Genomic DNA, 21,765 nt, shown 5'->3' with positions numbered 1-21,765 from the left:
AACAGATAACCTCAGATTAGTCTATAGCTGTGAGGTGAACTAGTTGCAGCTGCTATAAACCCACTGCTCTTTAACCCGGTTACACGTCACAGTGAACTGCATTGATTAGAAGGTGCTGAATTAGGTCAGCACTTCACAGACCCATAGAGTGATAAACCTGATAGGAACACAACAATTTGGTTTTAATTGTGTGTCCTGAGTCGGTCACAGCTGTGATCTCAGGCCTGTTGGCAGTGGTAGGTTAAAGTGCAGCGAGCAGCTATCTCTGTGTGAGCAGTAAAGTTGTATTGCTTCTATGTCAGGAGTCGCTTTCACTGTCTGAACATAGTTTTTTCTTCAGGCCCTAAAGTCAACGTGTAAGAGATCCTGGTCTCAGAAGCTGTGTGTTTATCCCTGTGTTTTTTACTCTTGACAATGGATGGGTTGTCTTCTTTTCTGCAGATGTCTCAACAGCTATTTGATGCATCGCCATGAAAATGAGTGCAGACACCCATGTTCATGCTCCCCTCAGGATGAACCACAGTGAGGCTGACTACTTAACTTTTAATCTTTAGTCCCATTATCAGCTCCAACGCTTTGTCCTATCTTTGGTTTATGACCAAATGCCAACAAATGACAGTCCTGCTAGTCTCAGATGTAATTCAGGGCTAAACATCAGTGATTACATCATGAGTATGATGTCACATTAGCATTAGCTAACATGGACTTCAGCCTCACAGAGCAGAAGTAGCTTAGATTAGTGGTTTATTAAAAGTTTATATTATTTGTATTTAATTAAAATCCTGTAAGTCTTTAATATGTTTGTTTTTTCTTGTCACATACATGGACTGGATATTGGATTTTTTTGGTACCAGTCAAAACACTATTATTCTATTTTTCTACAGAATCCAATCAAAATATAAAGTTAAAATAAAGAGGTATTTATAAGACTTGTGTTAGTCTTCATCCTCAAGGTTAAACACAAAGCCTGTGTAGTCTATTATCGCTCCAGACTCTAAATATAACTACAACAATCTCTAAAGGTGACGTGCCAACATTGACACTTGAAATTCTCTGCATAGGGAACATTGTGGAGCCTGTTTCTGTGGCCGGCTGGTGCACACACATGTGCACATAGACAAAACACCCACACACACACACAGAGGAAACATTTCAAACACATCCAGCAGAGTGGTGTTTCCCTCGGCGGTGTGTGTCACAGGTCCAAGCAGATGTGAGAACCACATGGCTGTGGGCGCACATGAAGATGGTGAGACTCTTTGATGCTCTTCTCCTGGCACGAGTTGAAATGATGGCAACTTAAATATTCCATTTGTTTTATCCCTCTATGTGATCCTGATAATCAGGAGGAAGGAGGATCTTCACCGTCAGGGAACACGAGCAGCTTGGCGTTGTGAAATGAAAACTAAAAAGTTGCAGCCAGAGGACGACGTCAAGCAGAAGATAGATGCTCATTATTCTCTTCACTCTATCCTGAATAGGTAGAAGTGTAAAGATAACAAGCTCAAACTGCAGAGAAGTAGGTCAAAGATCATGAACTAAAAAACACAGCAGAGACACTTACTCTGGTTATTTATGCTCCTGTTTTCTTACATGGACGTCCCTCCTCTCGTCTGGCTGGGTCACATAAGTTTCATACACACAGTCCTACTTCTTCAATGCTGAAGTAATGTGTGGCTCCAACTATTGTTCATCTCCTGTAGAGGTTAAAAAACATCTTTGTGTGTTGACCTGTCGTCTGTAGATCACCGGATGTTCATACAGTCACAACTCACCATAAAACTGTAATTGTCATTTGTTCCCCGGCTCAGTATCTATACATTACCTTCACAGAGGAGGTCATGTTTTCACCCTGGTCTGTTTACATTAAGCAAAAACTACTGAACACATTTCCTTCAGGCTTCATGGGAGGATGTGGTGTTTGTCAATCTGGATCAGATAGCGGATATTTTTAACACAATGTGAGATTTGGTGTTTTTCAACACTTTCTTTGATTTCTCAGAGAATCTCAAAAACATGAGATATGTTTTATGGGTTGGTTTTGATGAGTATGCAAAGAAACTTCAATCTAAACCCCTCAGTTCTCATTTTCTATTTCTCCTCCGATGTTCCCTCTCCCCACTTCAACCATCCACATCTTGTTGGTCCTTTCTCAACACAGGATTAATGCAACTGTGTGTAGTTGGATTAGATACATTTGAGATTATTGTGACAAAAAAAAAACTGTTCTCAGATTTTCACATTTCAAAGAGCTTATGTCTTATGTATCATAATACTGCAGGCGTTTCAACTTGTTCTCCTGATGTGACGTTTCCTGTTTTTCTTTCAGATATAAATTAATGCTTCAACTCTGCAGAGGTCACGACATCATCCTGTCAGTGTCGACAAACGTCACTGTTCTGAAGCCAGATCTCTTTTATTCCACCTCCTCGAATCTTGAGGATAAAGTTTAACTTCACAGTCATTTGATCCGATGCTGCTTATTGAGTTCTGCATGGCTGACTTCTAATGGCAGCCTTCTTCATATGTGCCCCCCCTCCCTGTCAACATTGTCCTTGGAGTTTGTTTAATGGCACCGATGCCTGAGAGAGAGAAGACAGATAAGAGAAGAAAGAGGAAAGGGAGAAGCCTTCTCCTGCAGAAGGTCACAGAGAGACAGAAGGGTTCAAAGTCAGATAAATAAGCAGCTGCTGTTCTCTCATGTATTTCCAGACTTTAAAATCACAGTCCAGCGGAGCTTGTCATTTCTCATCAACAGGAAGAACCACAGTACCACAGACGGTGCAACTTTCAGCAGCCTCTCCCAGCCTGATGACGGCAAATGACACGTTGACCTTTCAGTGTTGCATCCACCTGGGGTGTTGCTGTGGAAACTGGAGGACCGATGTCAAGGCAGGTATCCACCTGACACAGCCTCACACGCCTGTTGTTGTTTTTAGATCTTCTCCTCACCATCATGATTGGCCTGGTTTCATCAAGAGGTAAACTGATTGAGTTTCCAGAGTCAAACCAGATGTCGTGACTGATCAGTTCATGTTTAAAAGGACGTCATGTGGTTTTACTGTGTAAGACTTCCAAGCATCTGTCAGTAAATCTGCTCACTGGAGCAAAGGCCTGAAGTGGTTCCCAAAACTCCTTGTTACCTCCACCAAGAAGGTTATGTTTGTATTATTGTTAGTTAGTTACCAGGATGATATAAAAAAATGATTGCCAGGAAATTTTGTGGAGGGGTGGGTGATTTTAAAGCTTCTGCATACGTTTCATTTCAGAAGAACAAAACAAGTTTCACAATCAGTTTGTTTTTAAAAAACAACTTTATTAATACTTTCTCTTTTGTTAAAAGCAGAATATATATAAAAAAAAGATTTAATCCTTAGAGTTATCTTACAGAGCATATAGCGGCTTTTGCTTCAGAAAACAGAAACAAATTGCTACTTGTACAATGTGAAAAATAAAAGTCCTTCCCCTGCAGTGACTGAGCTTAATCAAGTCAGCGTTTTTTTCTTACTAGAAAAAAAAGCAAGTCTATGGAAAATGTATAACAAACAGTGCTGCTGCTACATTAAGGCCAAATCCCCTACAGACAAAACGTTCCTTGGTAAAGTGACAATGTTGTTTTTTTTCCTTTTTATTTTAAATATATAGCATTTTGAAATTAAATAAAACTTAATGAGCTTTTCAAAAAGGAAAGCAAGTATTGCACAGGCAGATCTCCTAGTACCCTTTAAAAAAATATCAAAAATAACTCACTAGTACACCCAGAGAAGAAAACAATATCAGGATTTCAGAGGAAGCAGCTGCTCTGGACGGTTTTGTTCATAAAAAACCAAAAAAAAGCCTGCGTCTGCTGAGAAAATGATGTTAATTTCTACAGAGACGTGTAAAAGGTGCAGGATTCTATGAACCCAGGCCTGTTTTGGACAAAAGTGGCAGTAAATCACCAAGACCCGTTTCAAGGTGATGGAGTGTTAGCGAGATACAGCTCTGTTTGGGCTAAAATAACCTACAAGACCACCAAACAAGGCAACGGTGGTCCCATCACATATTATAGTACACAGTGCTACATCCAGAGCGGCGCTGCTTCGCCTCCAAATCCATCCTCATTAGCTTTGGAAAATATTGGACATGAAAAACAAATGAGAAATAAAATCTAAGAAAAATAAATGATTTCACTCTGTTAGACCATAAAATTCAGTTCAGTTTTTTTTAAAAAAGTCAGGAAGCTTTAAAATGAAAAATAAATAATTGTGGACAGTTCTGCTGGTGTAAAGAGACGTTCAGCGTATGGTTCGGGTTTGGGACTAGGAGCCTGATATGGACCAAATAATAAAAAATCTAAAGCATAATTCACAAACATAAGAATGTTTCTTTCTGTATCAGATCAACTGATGCAACAATTCAATAAACACGGACAGTAAGAGTCTAATCTAAAATCATACTGCGGCAAGGGACGATGATGTTTAAAATAAAAAAAGGATTTGGACAGAATGATACACAACAAACGGCAAAGGTATTAAGCAACAACCAAACAGTTTCGTCCAGAGTGAAAAATAATAATAAAGCACTCAGTCACACACACGCGCTGAGGGAGTGGTACGAGTGTGTTGATCTTTGATTATGCTTAGAGTCTATGTGTGATAGTTCCAGACAGGAAATGCTGATGGATCCAGAATCTGGCTGGTTTCAGCTTCAGAGTGGTCACGATGGAGTTTGGTGTTTTTTATAGCGGAGTCGTCTTTATGTGTGGTAGATCTTATGTTCGTACTCTGTGGCGCTGCAGGTGTGAGGGGACACCGGCTCTCTGTGGATGGGTGTCGGGATGCTGCTGTGGTGCTGGTGGTTGTCGGTCAGCGTCAGGTTGAGCAGGCTGGTGCAGGTGGGCAGGTAGACGTGCTGCACGTGCTCCACGTCGCACCGACACACAGGACACAACTGAGGGAAGAGAAATGAGAGGGTTAAGATAGTGTGTGACAGGGTGGTCAGCAAGACATTTAAAAGACTTTAACACCGTAATGGATTAAATTTAAGACGTATGTCAAGTACCACAGATATGAAGGAACATACGAGTCCCAGGAATACGTCACTATAATTAAAGATAAGGTGAAGTAGCCTAGTAGAGAATAACCCTGGAAACACCACGCCATCATCTTTCTTACAGCCGAGCTGAGTGTGCTGCTATAAATTCTGACCAAGCTGTTAGTAGAATCAATCATCAGTTCCATGTTGGTCTTGTTTGTAGCTTTATTACAACGTGTGAATATCTGTATTGCTGAGAAAGCACTACAACTAGCCAAAATAGTATTTTTAGTTAAAAAATGTAATTTAACGGGGGATGGAAATAGCGATAAATGGACATTAATATGATTATGACCTACCTTAACACATTTAAGGGTTAGTTTAGTATATAATATCTTAACATATTAGAAGACATAAAGATTCAGATTCAATTTACGACTTTTTAACAACTTGCAGAAACTTTAGAATTAGTATTTTACAACTGAATATTAGTTCACCATCAGAAATCTGTGTTTTTAACATGCTTGGTTGGATGTGATACAAGTGATCACTCATGCTTTGAGCCAGATTTTAAGTGGTCCAACTAATGAATTAATACTCTGGATCCTTTAGGGGCCCATTACCCTTTGGCAATAAATGATATTCTGCTTATCCAGGAAATTTTGCATTGAATCTTAATAAGAGCTTGTAAAATAAGACTTCATCACACACACGAGGCAAATCGCCAAACCAGCGGGTGCTAGAGAAGTATGTGACCACATCAGACAGTTGTGAGAGTCAAGTCGACTCATTCAGGCAAATTATTAGGCATCTCTCAGGTTATTAAACAAATATTAATACATTTGTTATAATGAGATTGTCCTTCTCTTGTCCTGAGTTTCTACTGACTCATTCGCACGTCTGTAAGCTTGGTCACGTTTCCTCGTTGAGTTGGAGAAAAGATTTGCCCGGCTGCTATAATCCCCTCATAAAGACGCACTCACGCACACACAATCTGCTTCCACAAAGACTGGCAACATTTAGCTGATTAAGTGAGGGGACAATCAGGTCAGCAGAGTGTAAGCAAAGCTTTGGATGTTGCTTAAAAGGCCATAAAAGGATGAGAGGCTGGAACTGAAGTGTAATTAAAAAGCTTTGGTTATAACTGCGAACACAAATCATGCACAGTGTCTCAAGTCAAGAACCAAACAAAAAAACAAAGAGCTCGAAATCCTTTCAAGCTCTTGCCTGATTTGCTAATTAACGTTTATAAAGTAGGTAGTGTTGACGTCAGCATTAATTCTCAAGCCTCACCTGAAGCTGATTTGCACACGTCTGGCAGCACACCATGTGGCCGCAGGGACAGAACGCTGCGTCAATCTCCTCCTCGCAGCACAGCATGCACAGCAGAGCCTCCCGGAGCTTCTGCAGCCTCTCCTGCAGCGCTCTGCTCTGCTGGCAGCTGCCACAGTCCAGCCCCTCGTCCTGCTGGTCGTCCCTGCTCGGGGAGCACGAGGGAGACGAGCCTTCGCGGCTGCCGGAGCGGGACACCAGGTCCGAGACGCCGGAGTTGTAGAGCGTGCGGCGGGCGTGGTCGTACACTTCTTTGGAGGTGCGGCGGATGTCGAACACGTATTTCTTGCCCAGGTTGATGTTTTCGTTGAGGAAGAGTGAAGCCAGGTGGCCCTTAAAGTCTCTGCTGTACTGCATCATGACAGCGTTTGTGACTGTGTCACACCTGGAAATGAAAACAACAATTCATCCTTTAAAAAAAAATATTTGGATGTGATACTTAAATCTGCAGTGTTTGACCCGATACATCCAAATCCACTAATGGATCTCTCTTATATCATTTCCTGTGTGTCTTTATTTAACGCCCCCCTTGCACTGTTTATATAGATGACCCCTCGTGTTTGTACTGTTCTGATGCCACATTCACCACAGTGAGACAAACACTTATTTCTGAGCAAGCAGCTGAAGACATGCCAGCAAAAATGAAAAATCTGCAGACTCTGAGCTAAAACCCATCCCTGAAACAAAAGAACTCAGCTGTCTATTGTACCTTTTGACTGAGAACAATTTCAGAGCTCAGCCATTTGAATTGTCCGTGGTCAATGCAAATTTGACACGAGCGCACACAAAGACACTATGGAAAGGAAAATGCCCTTTTTTCTCTTTTCACTAGAGATTGTCATGTGCCAAGTAGAGCTGAATAAGGTCAGGTTTTCCCCCACCATTCATTATCTATGAGAACAGATAGCAATAAACTGGAAATTAAATTTTTTTATTTTATTATCTTTGCTCACCTCATGAGGTGAGCTTAAGTCAACTGACATCTGTCTAGTAATTTAAAGGCAGTATTGATTTATTGGAGGATATGAGAGTCACTGATCTGGGGTTAAACACCGTTCGTCCTTGGCTGCTCCTCACCTGTAGAAGGCGTGAGTCTCTGTGATGGCCCGGTACAGACCGCTGGCTGCTCGGTTACTGATGAGCTTGAACAGAAGCACCACGCTGTCATTTGTGTCCTTGGTAACCGTCAGATACACACTCTTCCCCGACTGGGTGGCGATCTGAATGATGGGATAGCTTACTCTAACAAAAGCACAAAGAGAGAAGATTGTTTCAGACAAAATCCTGCAACGTGTGTGTTTGCAATGCAACATCAAACATTCCATAGTTTTAAACAGGATAACATCAAGGCAGCACACCTGTTGACTAAGCTGAAGTCCTCCTTGCAAATGGCAATTCCCTCTGGGCCGACTCCGATGGCCATCCGCTCACCGTGTGCGTCCCGAGCCCAGTGCCACTCCACGCCGTAATGCTCCAGAGAGGAGACCAGCTGCAGAGCCTGATACTCCACCGAGCCTGGACTCGAACCTTCTAGAGCTTTATGTCTGGATATGACACTGCAGCGGGGGGAGAAGAGACAGAGAAAGGCGACCATTTAAGTTTCTTTCACTCTATATTCCTGACACAAGCTTTATCATACAGATGATCTTACATAAAGGAACATACACTGCACGGTTGAACATGCCTGCAGGCGGCGAGTGCTAACATTAAAGTGGTACATTGATGGGATATGTATAATGACACATATGTACACACTTTTGATCAACAGTTGAAACAAGAGTCTTTGAAAGTTAAAGAATTTAGCTACTTGGGGAATTCACAACATGCCCCTGCATTCATAACAAGCTGAGGTTAAGCGTAGGTGCAGCAGTGAATGGCCGTGCCTTCTGTCTCAATACAGCATATGGATGAAGTTTAATGTAGCGTGTTTGGCAGATGGGGATTGAGAGTGTATAATTCAAGAGGCGGAACATTTGAGGGACAGCGCCATGCGCCCACCAAATGGTTCCAGAAGGCACTTCAAATGGAAATGCGCGGAAGTTCCTGGATAAAGGCCCAGAGACCTGGAGGCAGGACGGGCTCTTCAGTGGAGAGGGATATCGAGGGATAGTGCATAGTCTGAAGGAGAACCTGTTAAATTCTAGGGGTGGATTCGGACAAAGAGGTGTATCCATGATTTTCTTTAACGTGGCGGCATTCATTTATCAAACTTCATGTGGAAAAAAAAAATCTGGCATATTATGGGGCCGGATATCTATGATTGTGTGCAATTTGTTGCAGATTGGTTGAATTAAGGGAACTGTTGAGCCTTGGCAGTGGTATTTCATTCTAGTTCACAATGCAATGGGATCCCTGTTGACAAAATCTAGAAACCTAGAAATTTCACCATCCTCTTTCGGTTTCCTGAGAAACCATTCAAAAGTACAGTCGGGGCTTTTTGTCTGAGGTGTTCTGCAAACACGTGCTTATCTGATCTCCTGTCAGCTGCTCTGTTTGACTGGTGTGTGTGTGTGCGTGTGTGTGTGTGAGAGCTGTCAAACAGCTTTCACACATACGCACACACAGTCTTATCTAAAATTTGTCGCCTCAGATATAAAAAAGTTACTGTGGCTTACAAAGCAGACATGACAAAAAGGAAGAACTGTCAGTTCAAATCAGGAGCTTTTTTAATACTTCTTCTAAAAATGTCCTTTTCTTGAACAGCTGACACATTATACAGTTCACAGATAATTGCTATGATGCATTATTTCCTTTTCAAGATTATAAACTATGTGTTGAACCTCTTCTTAGCTGTCAGCTTTGATTAGATTCCTCATACCTCTTTTACACCAAAAGTAGTGGGTACATGTGTGTTTTTGAAATGTGGGTAAACCTGCCAAAAAAGGCAATTCATTCCTTTGCCATTGCAAACAAAAGCCAGATGTTAGACAGTGTTATTGGGTTTTTGACCGGTGGAAAAGGGTCTTTGTACCTGTTGATGGTGGCAGTGCTGGGCTCCTCTCCACACAGCTTTGAGTAGCAGTACTGCGCCGTGTTTTGGTTGTAGTCGCCAAACTCCGCCTGTGCCAGGAGCGCGCTCAGCTCCTCCGCTTGTTCCGAGCCCATACGTAGGTGACCGTTATAGAGGTCCTCCTTCACGTGCATGAAGAAAACATGTCTGGTGGAGAGAAAACATAAGGGTCAAAATGGAATTCTTTATGATTGTGAAGGCATTGAACTAAATTACAAAATACAAGACATCACAAATATGTTTTTTCCTCCGACCAGTGTTTCATGTGTAATGGTTGAGGAGTCACGACGTCTGGGGGCGAACACAGACTCCAGCAGGTGGTCAATACAGGGGTAGAATTTCACCACAGACGGCAGGTGTGTGTGTTTGTGTGTGTGGGGGGGTTGTTGCAGAAGGAAAAAGGCAACTGAGATATTTGTTCAGTTGTCGCAGCGGGTACACTTTTGCTTTTTCAATCTTTTCCTCAAAACACACAAGAACAGCTTCCTATGTAAGAGTGAATTCACTAAAGGATCTGAAAGTAGAAGTAAAGAGAGGAAGAGACAATATACGACTACATCACATGTTTCTGCTGTATAGAAAACACTTGGATAATTAACCTGATGACCAACTGAGCCTGTACAATATCTGCTGAGTCACCACAGTGCACTGTTGAGAGTCCAAATAAATGCAGTAATGGGAGTCGATTGCCGTATAAATATCTTGTAGTTTAATATCATGCAATATTATTTAAAGGCAAACCAAGTTACAAATAATCTTGTATCACCAGACACAAGGAAAATCTCCCAGTTCAAAATAAAGTGGGCGTATGAAGTGATGGTCAGGGAAAATAGTTCAAAGATTATTAGTGGTCAAAAGCAACTTTTGTTGTTATTTGGGCCGAAGGATTAAAATCGGAACATTGAGTTCTAGTGTGGCCAAGAAAAACATCTAAATTCTCAAAAAACAGGAGCTACAGCAGATCAGGGCCTTTCCATTGTTTTGACCAGGAGATGTGAGGAATTCTTTCTGAGCAGCAGCAGGAGACAAACGTCAAAAGGACTAACACCGACTGACTCCTTGCATCATGAGGAACGCTGAACTCTAGTAACCTGAGCACATGACCTGTGGCACAGCCACCTTAAGGAGATTGTACAGGCACTGGCCTGCTTAAGGATACCTGCTGCTGCTGCGACCACAAACCTGCCCAGCAGCTTTCTCCCTGCTGGTGACCATGGTGACCAGACTTCCTTCATTTTAAAATCATGACATCATTCAATTCCATTTTCTCCCATCGCCCGAAATAACCAGTGCAACACAGTGACATAAACAAACCTCCCTGCTCACACAATGTATGCTCTGTATCTACAATCACTTTGAATCCATCTATTGAAAAGAAATCAACTGAATGACTTCAGCGTACTTTTCTGACAGGTTTTGCTGTGACTAATCTAGCCCACCACAGACTGAGGCAAACCATCTGAAACTGCTCATTTCCATGCAAAAATCCCCCTTGAGCTACTAAATGACAGCACATCACTTTAGGATACTTGTTTAAAGGACACTTTGAGTGGACGTAGCATGTACAACATTATTCATTATAATACAATACAATTATTATCATATAATAATATTGTAAGTATTATAATAATAATACAGCATTCATAAACATATACAACATTTACATAAGCCCATCTTGATAAACTGCCTCTTGGGAACCAGCTGCTGATGCTTCCTCTGTCATCTTCTGGGGCCAAAAACCAGACTCTTGAGGGAGCGGTGCACCCCTGTCGGCTGTAAACGCACGTGTGCTGTGCAACCGCTTCAGTGTGCAACAACACGGACACGCCTCGTCCAACGCGCACATTCACTTTGCTTCCAGGGAGCATCAACAGCGGCACAGGCAGCTGTGAGGCACACAAACAAAGTCAGTTTACACCACCCCTGATCAAGCCAGACCATAACAACGGAGCTCCATAGCTGACGAGCCTCAGGCATAACAAACAGCGCTTTGATTTGGGGTTAAACATCCCATTCCCCTCAACGCACTCACACACATAAACACTGCCTTCTATTGTGTCAGGCCCAGCAGGCATCATGTGACGGAGCGCTGCTAGTTAGCTACCTGCCTGACGCAAACAATAGAGCTGACTTGACTGGGAGTTTGTTACAGGGTGCAGAGCAGGAGTTACTATAGGCCAAGTGGAGGAGGTTACTCTAGGTCAGGCAAGGCATTGATAAGCCACTGAGCAAGGCATTCAACCTCTTTAAAGCTTTCACATCCTGGCCTGCTGTTAGTGTGGTGTTGTTGATTCACTCGACCAGTCATCTGTGACAACGAGGTTTAAATATGTAACTTTTCAACACTGCGCCTTTGTCCGAATCACTTGAATCCTGCATGCCCCGGTGTTGTGGGTTCCCATGTGTGTATGTTAACAGGTGTTCCTTCTGTCAGGTAAACATCTACTACACACGGAACAGTAAAACAAGTTAATGGGCATGTCTTGAGGTAACTCCAGTTCACTAATAGTTGTTTCTCCCTGAAAACCCTGAGGGTGAAGGAGAGGCATCAGATATGCACTCCTCCGAACGCCAGGAAAACATGACTTACAATAACAACCACTTCATCCAGAAGTAAACAGTGTACTGCTGCCATTTCTGCTAAACAACTGCAATTAAAACTCACCCTGTAACATACATGGGTTTGTCTGGTTAATCTAATCTACCGTCCAGCTGTATGATTACTTAGAAAACAAAAGTACAATGAGCTTCTAGCTCTACTTGCTTCTCCTCTATATTAAGCCGACAGCTTCTCGGACAGCTGTCCGGGGATCATCTGCTCAGGTGGTGTTGTGCTGCCTCAGCACCTGTCGAGCTCTGTCCCACGCTCAGGACATGAGAGAAACAAGTGTCCACAAACAACATGCGTGTTTGAGGCCGATTTGCTGGGAAGGATTTGACGAAATTCAAAAACGACTTCCCTAAAGCCTCATCCAGAGTGACAGGGTGTGTAAAAAAAAAAAAAAAAGATCCTTTACAAACCCCTCAGGTTTACACAGGGCCGTAACCAAGGTGACAAGACAGGAGAGAAAAGAATGGACACATAACCCCTGTGCTCAAACAAACGGGCAGATGACACAGAGAGTGTAATTCACTGTGACTCACACAACAGTGACCGGGCTCGACAGAATAACAGGACTTAAATCTGCATCGTGCTGTGACAGATCTCACTCATTAGCCTCTTTTTCACAGCCTGTTCAAGGCAGACTGTTGTTCCTTTGATCTGCTTTGACCTTCTGTATAAAACCTTAAGGACATGGAATTTTTTCGCTAACAGATTAATATAGAACCGTAGTGGAGCAAAAATACACCTTTTCTTAAGCGTTGCAGGTCACTCCTAAGTTTGGTTCTTTCAAAAATAAATAAGTCATCAGTTTTAGTTCTTTCTCCCCAAACACTGTTTGACTTTGTGTCCAAATGTTTTAATCACTCCAATCCCAACAAAAAACACATAAATCAACCACTAACCAAAACAAATGTCTGCATATCTCTCTCGAATCCAGATCCTAATTGATTATTTTCATAAGGGGACTGTTTGGGTATTTGCTCTGCGGAGTGTCGATTCACCATTTCAAGGGCCGACATGCATCAGCACAGAGTCATCTGTGAAAAGAAAACAGTGCAGTCATCAGAGCATTGTGTTGGTTGTGTTCTTGAGTCTGGCCCTCGCCAGCACACCAGACACACAGACTGAATGTCAGGAAGTCTGAGCTCAGACCAAAGTCTCCTGTCCCACTTTCCCCGTTTCACATTATAAACACCTCCTCACCGCTTTGTCCTGCATAGAAATCAAAGTCTTACAGAGGCTTACTCATTTACAGTCATAATACTGCTGCGGAAGGTATAGACGCTATTCAAAACAGTGGCTGAGGAGGGAGAAGCAGGGGAGACCATGTGGAGAGCTGCAGCAAACTTTGAATACTTGATTGCCTGGCTGGAATAATTCAATTAAAGCAGGCCTGAAGACTGAGAAAGAATATCTGAAAATAGGTCAGTGGCTGCAGAGCTGATCTAAAGGGGATGGGGATGAGATAATTTACCTCATTTCTTCTGCACAGTCTTTTAACCATGAAATTCGAAACCCCAAAATATACCAGTTAGTTCATTTGACGCAGCTCAGTTTGGAACATATTCTACCAGTATTTTAATGAATGCTGGGGCCAGAGGAAAAAAAAAACAACCTTTTAATAAGTCAACCAAACTTTCTGCACAGCTATAAAACCAAACCGAGTCTATTGTTTTTCTCTTAACGCCAGTATCTATACCCACGGCAGTATGTCAGCTGGCTCACTGCAGATGAGAACAAAACGTCCCTGCAAAGTGAAACCTAACACCTCTGCCTGGAGACTGCAACTCATCCAGCCAATCAACTGTAGAATTTCATGCTCTCAACAATGTGATTTGTAAGCTAGTCAAATGACATACTGCCAAGGGCTGTGTGCTGTGAGGTTACTAACTGTCAATGAACTATAGTAAACCCTGCTGAACGTCTTCTTCAGAGAATGTCTGGCCTGAAAGGAAAGTCAAGAGGCTGCAATACTTGCCGAGGCTGTAATTGTGTAATTCAGCAGAAAGTTGTAAAATGTTAATTCTAAGCACTGAAGATAACACACAAGGCCTGGAAAGTATATATCTATAAAACAAAGAAGCTGTTTGTATGATTATTGCCTCTGGTTACGGACTGTGGCTTTGTACTGGATGGTAAACTGGTGATTAAAAAGCAGCATCTGTCCTAAGTTCAACAATTCGGCTATTCTTGGGCAAAGGCTATTAATACGTCTTCAGAGAAGGCAAAGCAGGGCTCGGTAACTCGGGTTCAGAACAAATGGAGGAAGAAAGAAACTAATGTGGAGGCTAATTAGTGATGGTGGAGAATGCAAATGTAGACTAATATATGTCGTGTTAACTTTACTTTGATTTTGCTGGTGAGCAAAAAAAACAACAACCTGTTTTGCAGAGCATTCAATTGAAGGCATGTCTGCATTTTGCCAGAGAAAAGGCTCTCATCTGGGTTTCCCTGGGAAAACTAATACAAGTTCAAACAATTTCATGAGAATGCCATGTTATGATGCACAGGAACTGTAGTGCTGGTGAAGTAAAATGAATCACCCTTCATGAAAATGTGGTGGTATATCCATAACTCAGTTTATCCATGCAACAAACACTACAAAGTGTTGGAACCTATCCCACCATGCACTGGGGATAGTTAAGGAAAACCCTGGAACAGATCAATAGTGAGTCACAAGGCGAACACAAAGATAGGCAAATGGATTAGTCTCCATCCCCCAAAGAAAAGCAATTCTGGTCTGCGTGTGAGGGAGACTCTCGTGTGATCGCATTTAGATTTTGTCTAAAAACCTTAGATTTTACTTCATGACAGTATTAGTTAATGTAATCTGCATGTGGAAAGAAAACAAGTAAGCCTGCATGTAAATATATTTTTGATAAACTCTTGCTGAGATGCAAAAAGGAAGTAATGATTAAACTTTTTTGCATTTTGGTTTGGCTGCAAGTTAAAGATAAGCTAAGCCCCAATAAGAGGTAAACAGGTTAACAATTGGGACCTCTGATAAAGCCTGTGCTTCAAGCTGTGCCCTTCGAGGGTATCCATGTTTGCCTGATGAGAATACTAAACACGAGGGCTAATGAAGGGGAAACATTCACATGTTTAAAACAGAAACATCCCCCATAGCAAGTGGTGTTAAATGATGCAGATAAGATGTTGTTGAGGCCCTCGGATCTGTCGCCTTTAACCAATAAAAAAAGTTTCCTGTAACAACACAACACATCCGTGGATTTTTCCAAATACTTTCCAGCTCAGGTCGTCGCTACTAAAAAAGAGAACAAATTAAGACAAAGTGTTCAAACAGTCAGCTGCATGTGAGCAAGAACACTCAAGTGAACTGCCTGGCTTTATGTGGCTGTGGAGTTCACAGCCGCTTATATAAGCAGCTCTGAGCGCGCTCAGTCCAGGGCAGGTTATGTAATAAAGCCTATAAGAAGGGCGTAGATGGGGCCCCCCCCCTCATCTCAACAGAGAGTTGTGATACCATATAGGCCCCTTTGCATTGCCCTATACATTGCTAAGAACATACTCCAGCCCACATACACTTGTTAATAACTGAGCTGCAGCAACATGCTGCACTGTTTTGTCGAGTGGGTGAACTTAGGTTTCAATTAATCTTAAACTTGTTTACCGACTAAGATTATCTTTAACTTTGCTTTCCACTTTAAATTTAACAAGCATGCTATGGAAAATGAATTTTCTTCAGCCAAGAATTAGACACATTCCCAATACAAGTTGTTTAGATCTGCCTGGGAACATGCAGTTGGAGCAACTTGTGTGGACGACTTAAGTAGGTCAAAGGTGAGAGCACAAGAAATAAGGGGAAAAGGACCCATGCAGATCCCCAAAGCACCAATCTGATTCAATAACATGAGGATGAATGATACATAACATTAAATATACATGAGCAATTCACAGAAATGCCATATATATGTATATACATGACCCTTTTAAAGGCAGTATAGTCTCCACTATATGTTGACCATTACTGTCCACAGTTAAAATCTCCCCGTCATCTCTAAACACTGAACTTAGACTGCATTACATTTCATTTAACTGATGCTTTCATCCAAAGACTACCACACAACTTTAATAATATAACATCTATTGAATGCTGCCAACAGTAGCAAATAACTTAAAAGCATGATGTTGCATGCACCATGCGTGAGGGTCTATTTGCAGCAACTCCACATACCCCTGCCTGCCACCTCTCATCTTTATCTCACCTTTTTTCACAACCCCCATGACCCCTGTCCAACGCCAGCCATCTGTTGATAACCCCTGCTAATCTAGTGGAGGTCAGAGCACAGGCAGCCAAGTATCCTCCCCCTCCGCCGCTGCCTTTCACTTTCTTCTTCTTCAAAAGGGCTGCCAAATATGGACCAGTGTTTGAAGAGGTGGAGGGCAAGATGGACGGACAAGGAGAACGTTTTGGGAAGGGAGAGTTTGTATCCAGCGGACATAAAAAAATGTTTTTGCAAGATGGAGTGAGGTTGATATCTTTCTAGAGAAGAGAGGGAGGAAGGGACAAAGAGCTGATAGTGGTGGGCAGTGGGTGAACTTGGGAGAAAACAAGAGAGCCGGCTGGAATGCCAGACAGAATCCTGGCCAAGGCAGATACATGTCTGTTTAATGAACAGTACTTGAGGCAAGCTGTGTGTGTGTGTGTGTGTGTGTGTGTGTGTGTGTGTGTGTGTGTGTGTGTGTGTGTGTGTGTGTGTGTGTGTGTGTGTGTGTGTGTGCGTGCGTCAGCCTGGCTGGTGTGAGAGAGAGGCAGAGGGCGAGAGGCAGAGGGCGAGAGCAGCGTGGCAGAGCTTAAAAAGACACCAAAAGATTCCCCCCTCCGGTTTGCCCGCGCTCCAGAAGCAATCCTGCAGCAGCAAACACTTGTGACACTGCCTGGAGGGAAAACAAGATCTGCAGCATCACACTAGATACACAAGTTTATTTTTTTACCCACGGGTTCTGAAGGCAGCGAGTGCACTATCTACTTATAACATAAAAGAAAAGTGGGGCTGGGGGATACGGAGTCTGGATCTCGTGTTGTTCTGACTACAAGCTTTGTTCTTTTACTGATACGGCAGAGAGGTGAGATGCAACTATAAGATGTTACTTGTTATGCAGAGTCTTTTGCTACCTGATTATTTCCTGAAATAAATAATAAAGCCATCATATTTCAATTGCACATGTAATTCATATCCTGATATTTTCAAAAAACATCACAACACGATTATGAAAACCAGCTGGGGCAGTGACTCATGATGGTGATATACTTTTGGGAAAACAAAAACCAAGACAACACCCTGCACTGAGCCTGAGGCAAAGTTTCCAAAAAGCATCTGCACAAATGTCAGACCGGGGGCTGTTGCTTTTGTTCAGACAAAAATGGCCACAAAACAATTGACACAAAAAAAGCACAACAGAAGTTATTCTGAGTTGAATGGGGGCAGTGGCAGAGTTCTGCGGCTGTCACACAGGGGGTCCCTGGGGGGTTAGCCTCGGAGCAACACAGCCCCAGAGCTGCTGGCTCACATTTCCTGTCTGCTGCTGCATCAAAATGACCGGTAGTAACCCCGGAAGAGCTCAGCGAAGAGGTTACTCCAGGGCATTCAGCTGTACTGGCAACAAAGTGATCAGATTATGCGCCGCAAGCTCGCTAATGATAGCTTTGTGTTTTCCAGCATGTGTTCCTCATTCCGTGTCACAAGGAAATAAAACAATAGACCACATTTAAGAGGTGACAGGTGGATCTGCAGGGAGTTGCTGTGAGTGTGTCGCTGAGAGGAAGTGATTAAACAACTATATCTGCTAATTTGGCTTGGAAACAAACGTGACAGCTTTCATGCGGCGCACACACAATGGATATGCAGCGCGTGAGCCGGTAAACAAACCTCGTCTGTTCCTGCAGAATGAGATGGGGCTCCACAAAGAACTTGACCCGCAACCTCAGTCGACACGGCGTCACGTTATCCATCTGCTGGCATATGCGGTTCCTCAGATTCAGCCACAGGTTCTCGCCTTTGCTGCCCGTGAACTGCAGCCCAAAGTAGTCCACTTCAATTATCCCCAACTTTCTGCAAACCTGGAGGGAGATGATAGAAGTGGTCACAAAGGTGGATTTTAGACAAAGTGTGCCAGTTAAACACAAGTACAGTATTATGTGTGACAGAATCCAATGTGCATTTTAAATCATTTCATTGCTATAAATACAGAATCTCTGTACCTGACATGTATAAGCCTGCATTGTCAAGGTGGAACATTTGGTAAAGTCCTAAACAACTACGTTCACTATTACTTGTGAGTTGAAAAAATTATAGTATCATATTCGAAACCACTACTGATAAAATAGACAGGATAATTTGTTTTTTGCTTGGTTTATCAGTTAAATTTTGTGTTTTCATGTCATGTCCCCTTTTGTTGTACTCCACTATTGTTGTACTCCATGGGAGAGGGGTAAAAATTCACCGGAGAGTTTATTTACTCCATTTGGTTTGTCAGAATAAATGGAGATCACCTCCAACGACATTCATGGTGTGCACCATGCGTGCCTTTCCATCAAATTAATCACACCGCAGATGTCGCTATACTCCACCGGCTACCAAAGCTCTTTAAGAACTCTAAACAGTGTGGAAAAGAATGAAAGAGGACATATATCCAATCATTTAGAATGTTTTCACAGCACCACAGAACAATCAGAATCAGAAATACTTTATTAATCCCTGGAGGGAAATTCAAACAGGCACAGCTTTGAGATTTAAAAACAAGAAATGTCCACACAGCAGTTGAGGCTCATACAAACTTTTTTATTAATTCCCAAATAGCGTTTCAGTGCTACTCCAGCTAAATCCTGATTTGTGGGAGCCTCAACTGGTGTGCGGACCTACTGCTTAACAAGTTTGGATGCACATGTTTTCTGAGTTTCGAGATGTTTTGCACACTAAGATGTCCTTGACTGAGATAGTCAACAGTCACTGGAAAGCTGGTGAGAAATCAACAAGAATTCCTAAACAGCGCTTGTGTGTTTCTCAGAGGAGAGATGTGCTTCTACCACTTTGCTCCTGTGCTCATTTTATGCTCCTCTCACACACAGATACAACTATATTCCTCAGCTCATGATAGGGTGCAAGTGAACTGGTTGGAGCAGGCTCTCTCGGGGTTAAATAAATAAGTAAATAAGGGGGCCCATCAAACCCACGCCCCCCTCACTCAGCAGCAGCCATTACATAACTGCTGGTGAGCGTCTGCAGGAAGCCCGGGGGCTGAAATAGAGCTCATTCATACCCAGGGCAAGATGGGAATATGGCATGCATACGAAAAAGCTTTGCACTTTATTAGCAGGGATTGGAATAAACAACTTAAGGCAGCAGACGAAAGTGTGTGTGGGGGGGGGGGGGGGGGGGGGGGGGACTTTTTGTGGAACATAATGCGTGATTATTGTTAGAGGGGAGGAAATAGATGCAAGTGTGAAGAAAGAGTCAGAGGGGGAGGTTTCAGTGTGAGTGGAGGAGGATGGGAGCTTGCAGAAGAATGAACTAAAGTAACCTTAACAAAGCCACAGCCTCTGAGTGAGTGAGCTGTGCAAGTTGAGATGACTTTCCCTTTATCATCAGTGCATCAAAACTTTTCCTGCACAAATGTCAAGTCAAGTGTTTTTTATGGGGGGAGCACAAGTAGTAATTTTAAAAGGTTACACTGAAGATGCATCAGTTTTTTTTTTCTGCACATCGTGGGAAAGAACATTGTGTTTCCATGTGCAACAAGCATGTGTGGATGTTGTTGCTCAAACACTAACTCCACGCTGATTATTCTGATTATAAGCAGCGAGAAAGAAGCAACAACTTCTAGTGCAAAGTAGCATCAACCCCCTCGTGTTTATTTACTGTGATGAGACACAAACAAACAAGATAAAGTTGAATTGAATATTTTTAAGTTGAGTAAAAACAGCCTCCTCGCTGCTGCACAGGCTGACAACGTGTTTCTTTAGAATGCAGCCAGATAATAAATAATCGTGACGTGTTTCTCTCACCTTATTCAGACAGTCTTCACCGTTCGCCTTTGCATCAACTTCCACTTCCATCACCACCGAATCCGGACGAGTAACGTGGCAGAGCATTTTATTTCACCTTTCCCCGTGTCCTCTGTCTGTCTTTGGTGTTGTTCGCCACTCTACAACAATTCTCGAGCCTTCTTCAATTAAAAAAAATAAAAAACCAGCAGCCCCTACATGGATCCCTCGTCACTTTCTCACTCTTTCCCTCCGTGTGGCGAATCTGCGGCCACCAGCTGTAGCCTATATCAATGAAATGCCTCGTCGGCGCCGCCCCCTCGACAGCGGACCAATCGGCGCCGAGGTTTTGTAATGGCTGCTGCGTGTGAGCCAATGAGAAGTCGCGTTACATGTTCTCCGCTCACAGCTCGCGGTCTGGGGAAGCGTGAGTGAGTCCACAGCGCCCCCCTGCGGTCCACCTGTCCCCCCCCCCCCACACCTCACCTGCACAGACATGGTGGGAAGCTTCCGGCAGAACCTCGGGCTGAGTTTAATGGCGCCTCCTCGGTGAGTGTGAATAATGGATGACTGTTCCACAAATAGGAGCGATAGGGGCAAAACGTTCCGCCCTGCGAGTCTGCAGCTTCTGTCCAAAGCTCGTGTGAATGTTTCATGTCGGCAGCCGTGTTGTTGTTTGTCTGACCTGTGGTGCTGGAGTAAAGTCAAGTTACACCTGAACCAACTCTGTGTGTCACTGAACACATTTAAACATTATCATCAAACACCTTTTAAAATGACAATATGACAGAGAACACTGGACTCTGCTGAAATGTTTCACTAATACTTCCACACTTCCTGTTCATGTTGATATCTTTCTATCTATCAGTCTATATATCTGTCTGTCTGTATATATATATGAACTCATACTATATCTATATATCTATCTATGTGTATATCTATCTATCTGTAAATCTATATATCTTTATATCTATCATCTATCTATCTCATCCATCCACCTCTATATCAATCTCTATGTCTGTCTATCTGTATATCAGTCTAGCCATCTCTCTATCTGTATATCTATGTATGTATATATCTATAAAACAAACATGAGGAATATCCAGGGAACTAAAAAGTTTTTTCAGTTCCTTCCCTGGTGATAATAAGTCGAAGCTTCTTCCTCCCAGTATCCCCCTTCACTCACTTTTAGAAAGTTTTAATAATTCAGTGTTTATTCAACTACTTCCACAACACATACTATTCTATGATGCATTATTCAACAACAAAATGTTGTAATTTCCACAGAGAGGGACGGCCCAGGCTAAAAGAGCAGCCACACGCTCTCATAGTTTCTCACTATAGGGGGACATAGTGTTACGCCAAGCTCTGCATTTATCAGCCAGGGGACATTTTAGGTTAGAGGCAGTGTCGCCACATATTTTTTTGCTCTCTCTCTCTCTCTCTCTCTCTCTCTCTCTCTCTCTCTCTCTCCCACCACTGCATTCCTGACGTAGCACCGATGACTCAGATACAACAGGACCCAGGGGGAGCTCCCTTTTCCGCTATTGTATTAAAAGCTTTTTACATAGAATGGAAGTGGGACGAGGCTCTGTTGTACATGCTGCACATGCAAAGCAATCGGAAGATATGAGCCTTTCATGGACATATTGGTATCATTTTTTGTATTTGCAATATGCACCCTTATGAAAACTTTTACTTTGGAGTTAGCTAAGCAGAAAAGATGTGCGTTTTTTACATGTACGAAGATCAACACTTGTTTTCTTGATTCAAGTTCTATACAGATGGTTGCATTTG

General features: G+C 42.7%; 1 protein-coding gene across 1 annotated transcript; it reads right to left on the bottom strand.

Annotated features, from left to right (window-relative positions):
* Positions 1-3,295: 3,295 nt before the first annotated feature.
* Positions 3,296-20,267, bottom strand: mylipa (myosin regulatory light chain interacting protein a). The gene is made up of 7 exons (XM_020090943.2): positions 19,990-20,267; positions 17,855-18,045; positions 9,320-9,505; positions 7,707-7,904; positions 7,426-7,590; positions 6,310-6,733; positions 3,296-4,932 (listed from the first exon to the last, which is right to left on the bottom strand). Exons 1-7 carry the CDS (start codon positions 20,074-20,076, stop codon positions 4,738-4,740), a joined length of 1,446 nt encoding a protein of 481 aa, XP_019946502.2. The 5' UTR covers positions 20,077-20,267; the 3' UTR covers positions 3,296-4,737.
* Positions 20,268-21,765: the final 1,498 nt, after the last annotated feature.

This window comes from Paralichthys olivaceus, chromosome 20, assembly GCF_024713975.1.
Source record: "Paralichthys olivaceus isolate ysfri-2021 chromosome 20, ASM2471397v2, whole genome shotgun sequence".
Lineage (NCBI taxonomy): Eukaryota > Metazoa > Chordata > Actinopteri > Pleuronectiformes > Paralichthyidae > Paralichthys > Paralichthys olivaceus.
This window is presented reverse-complemented; position numbering and strand designations above follow the sequence as displayed.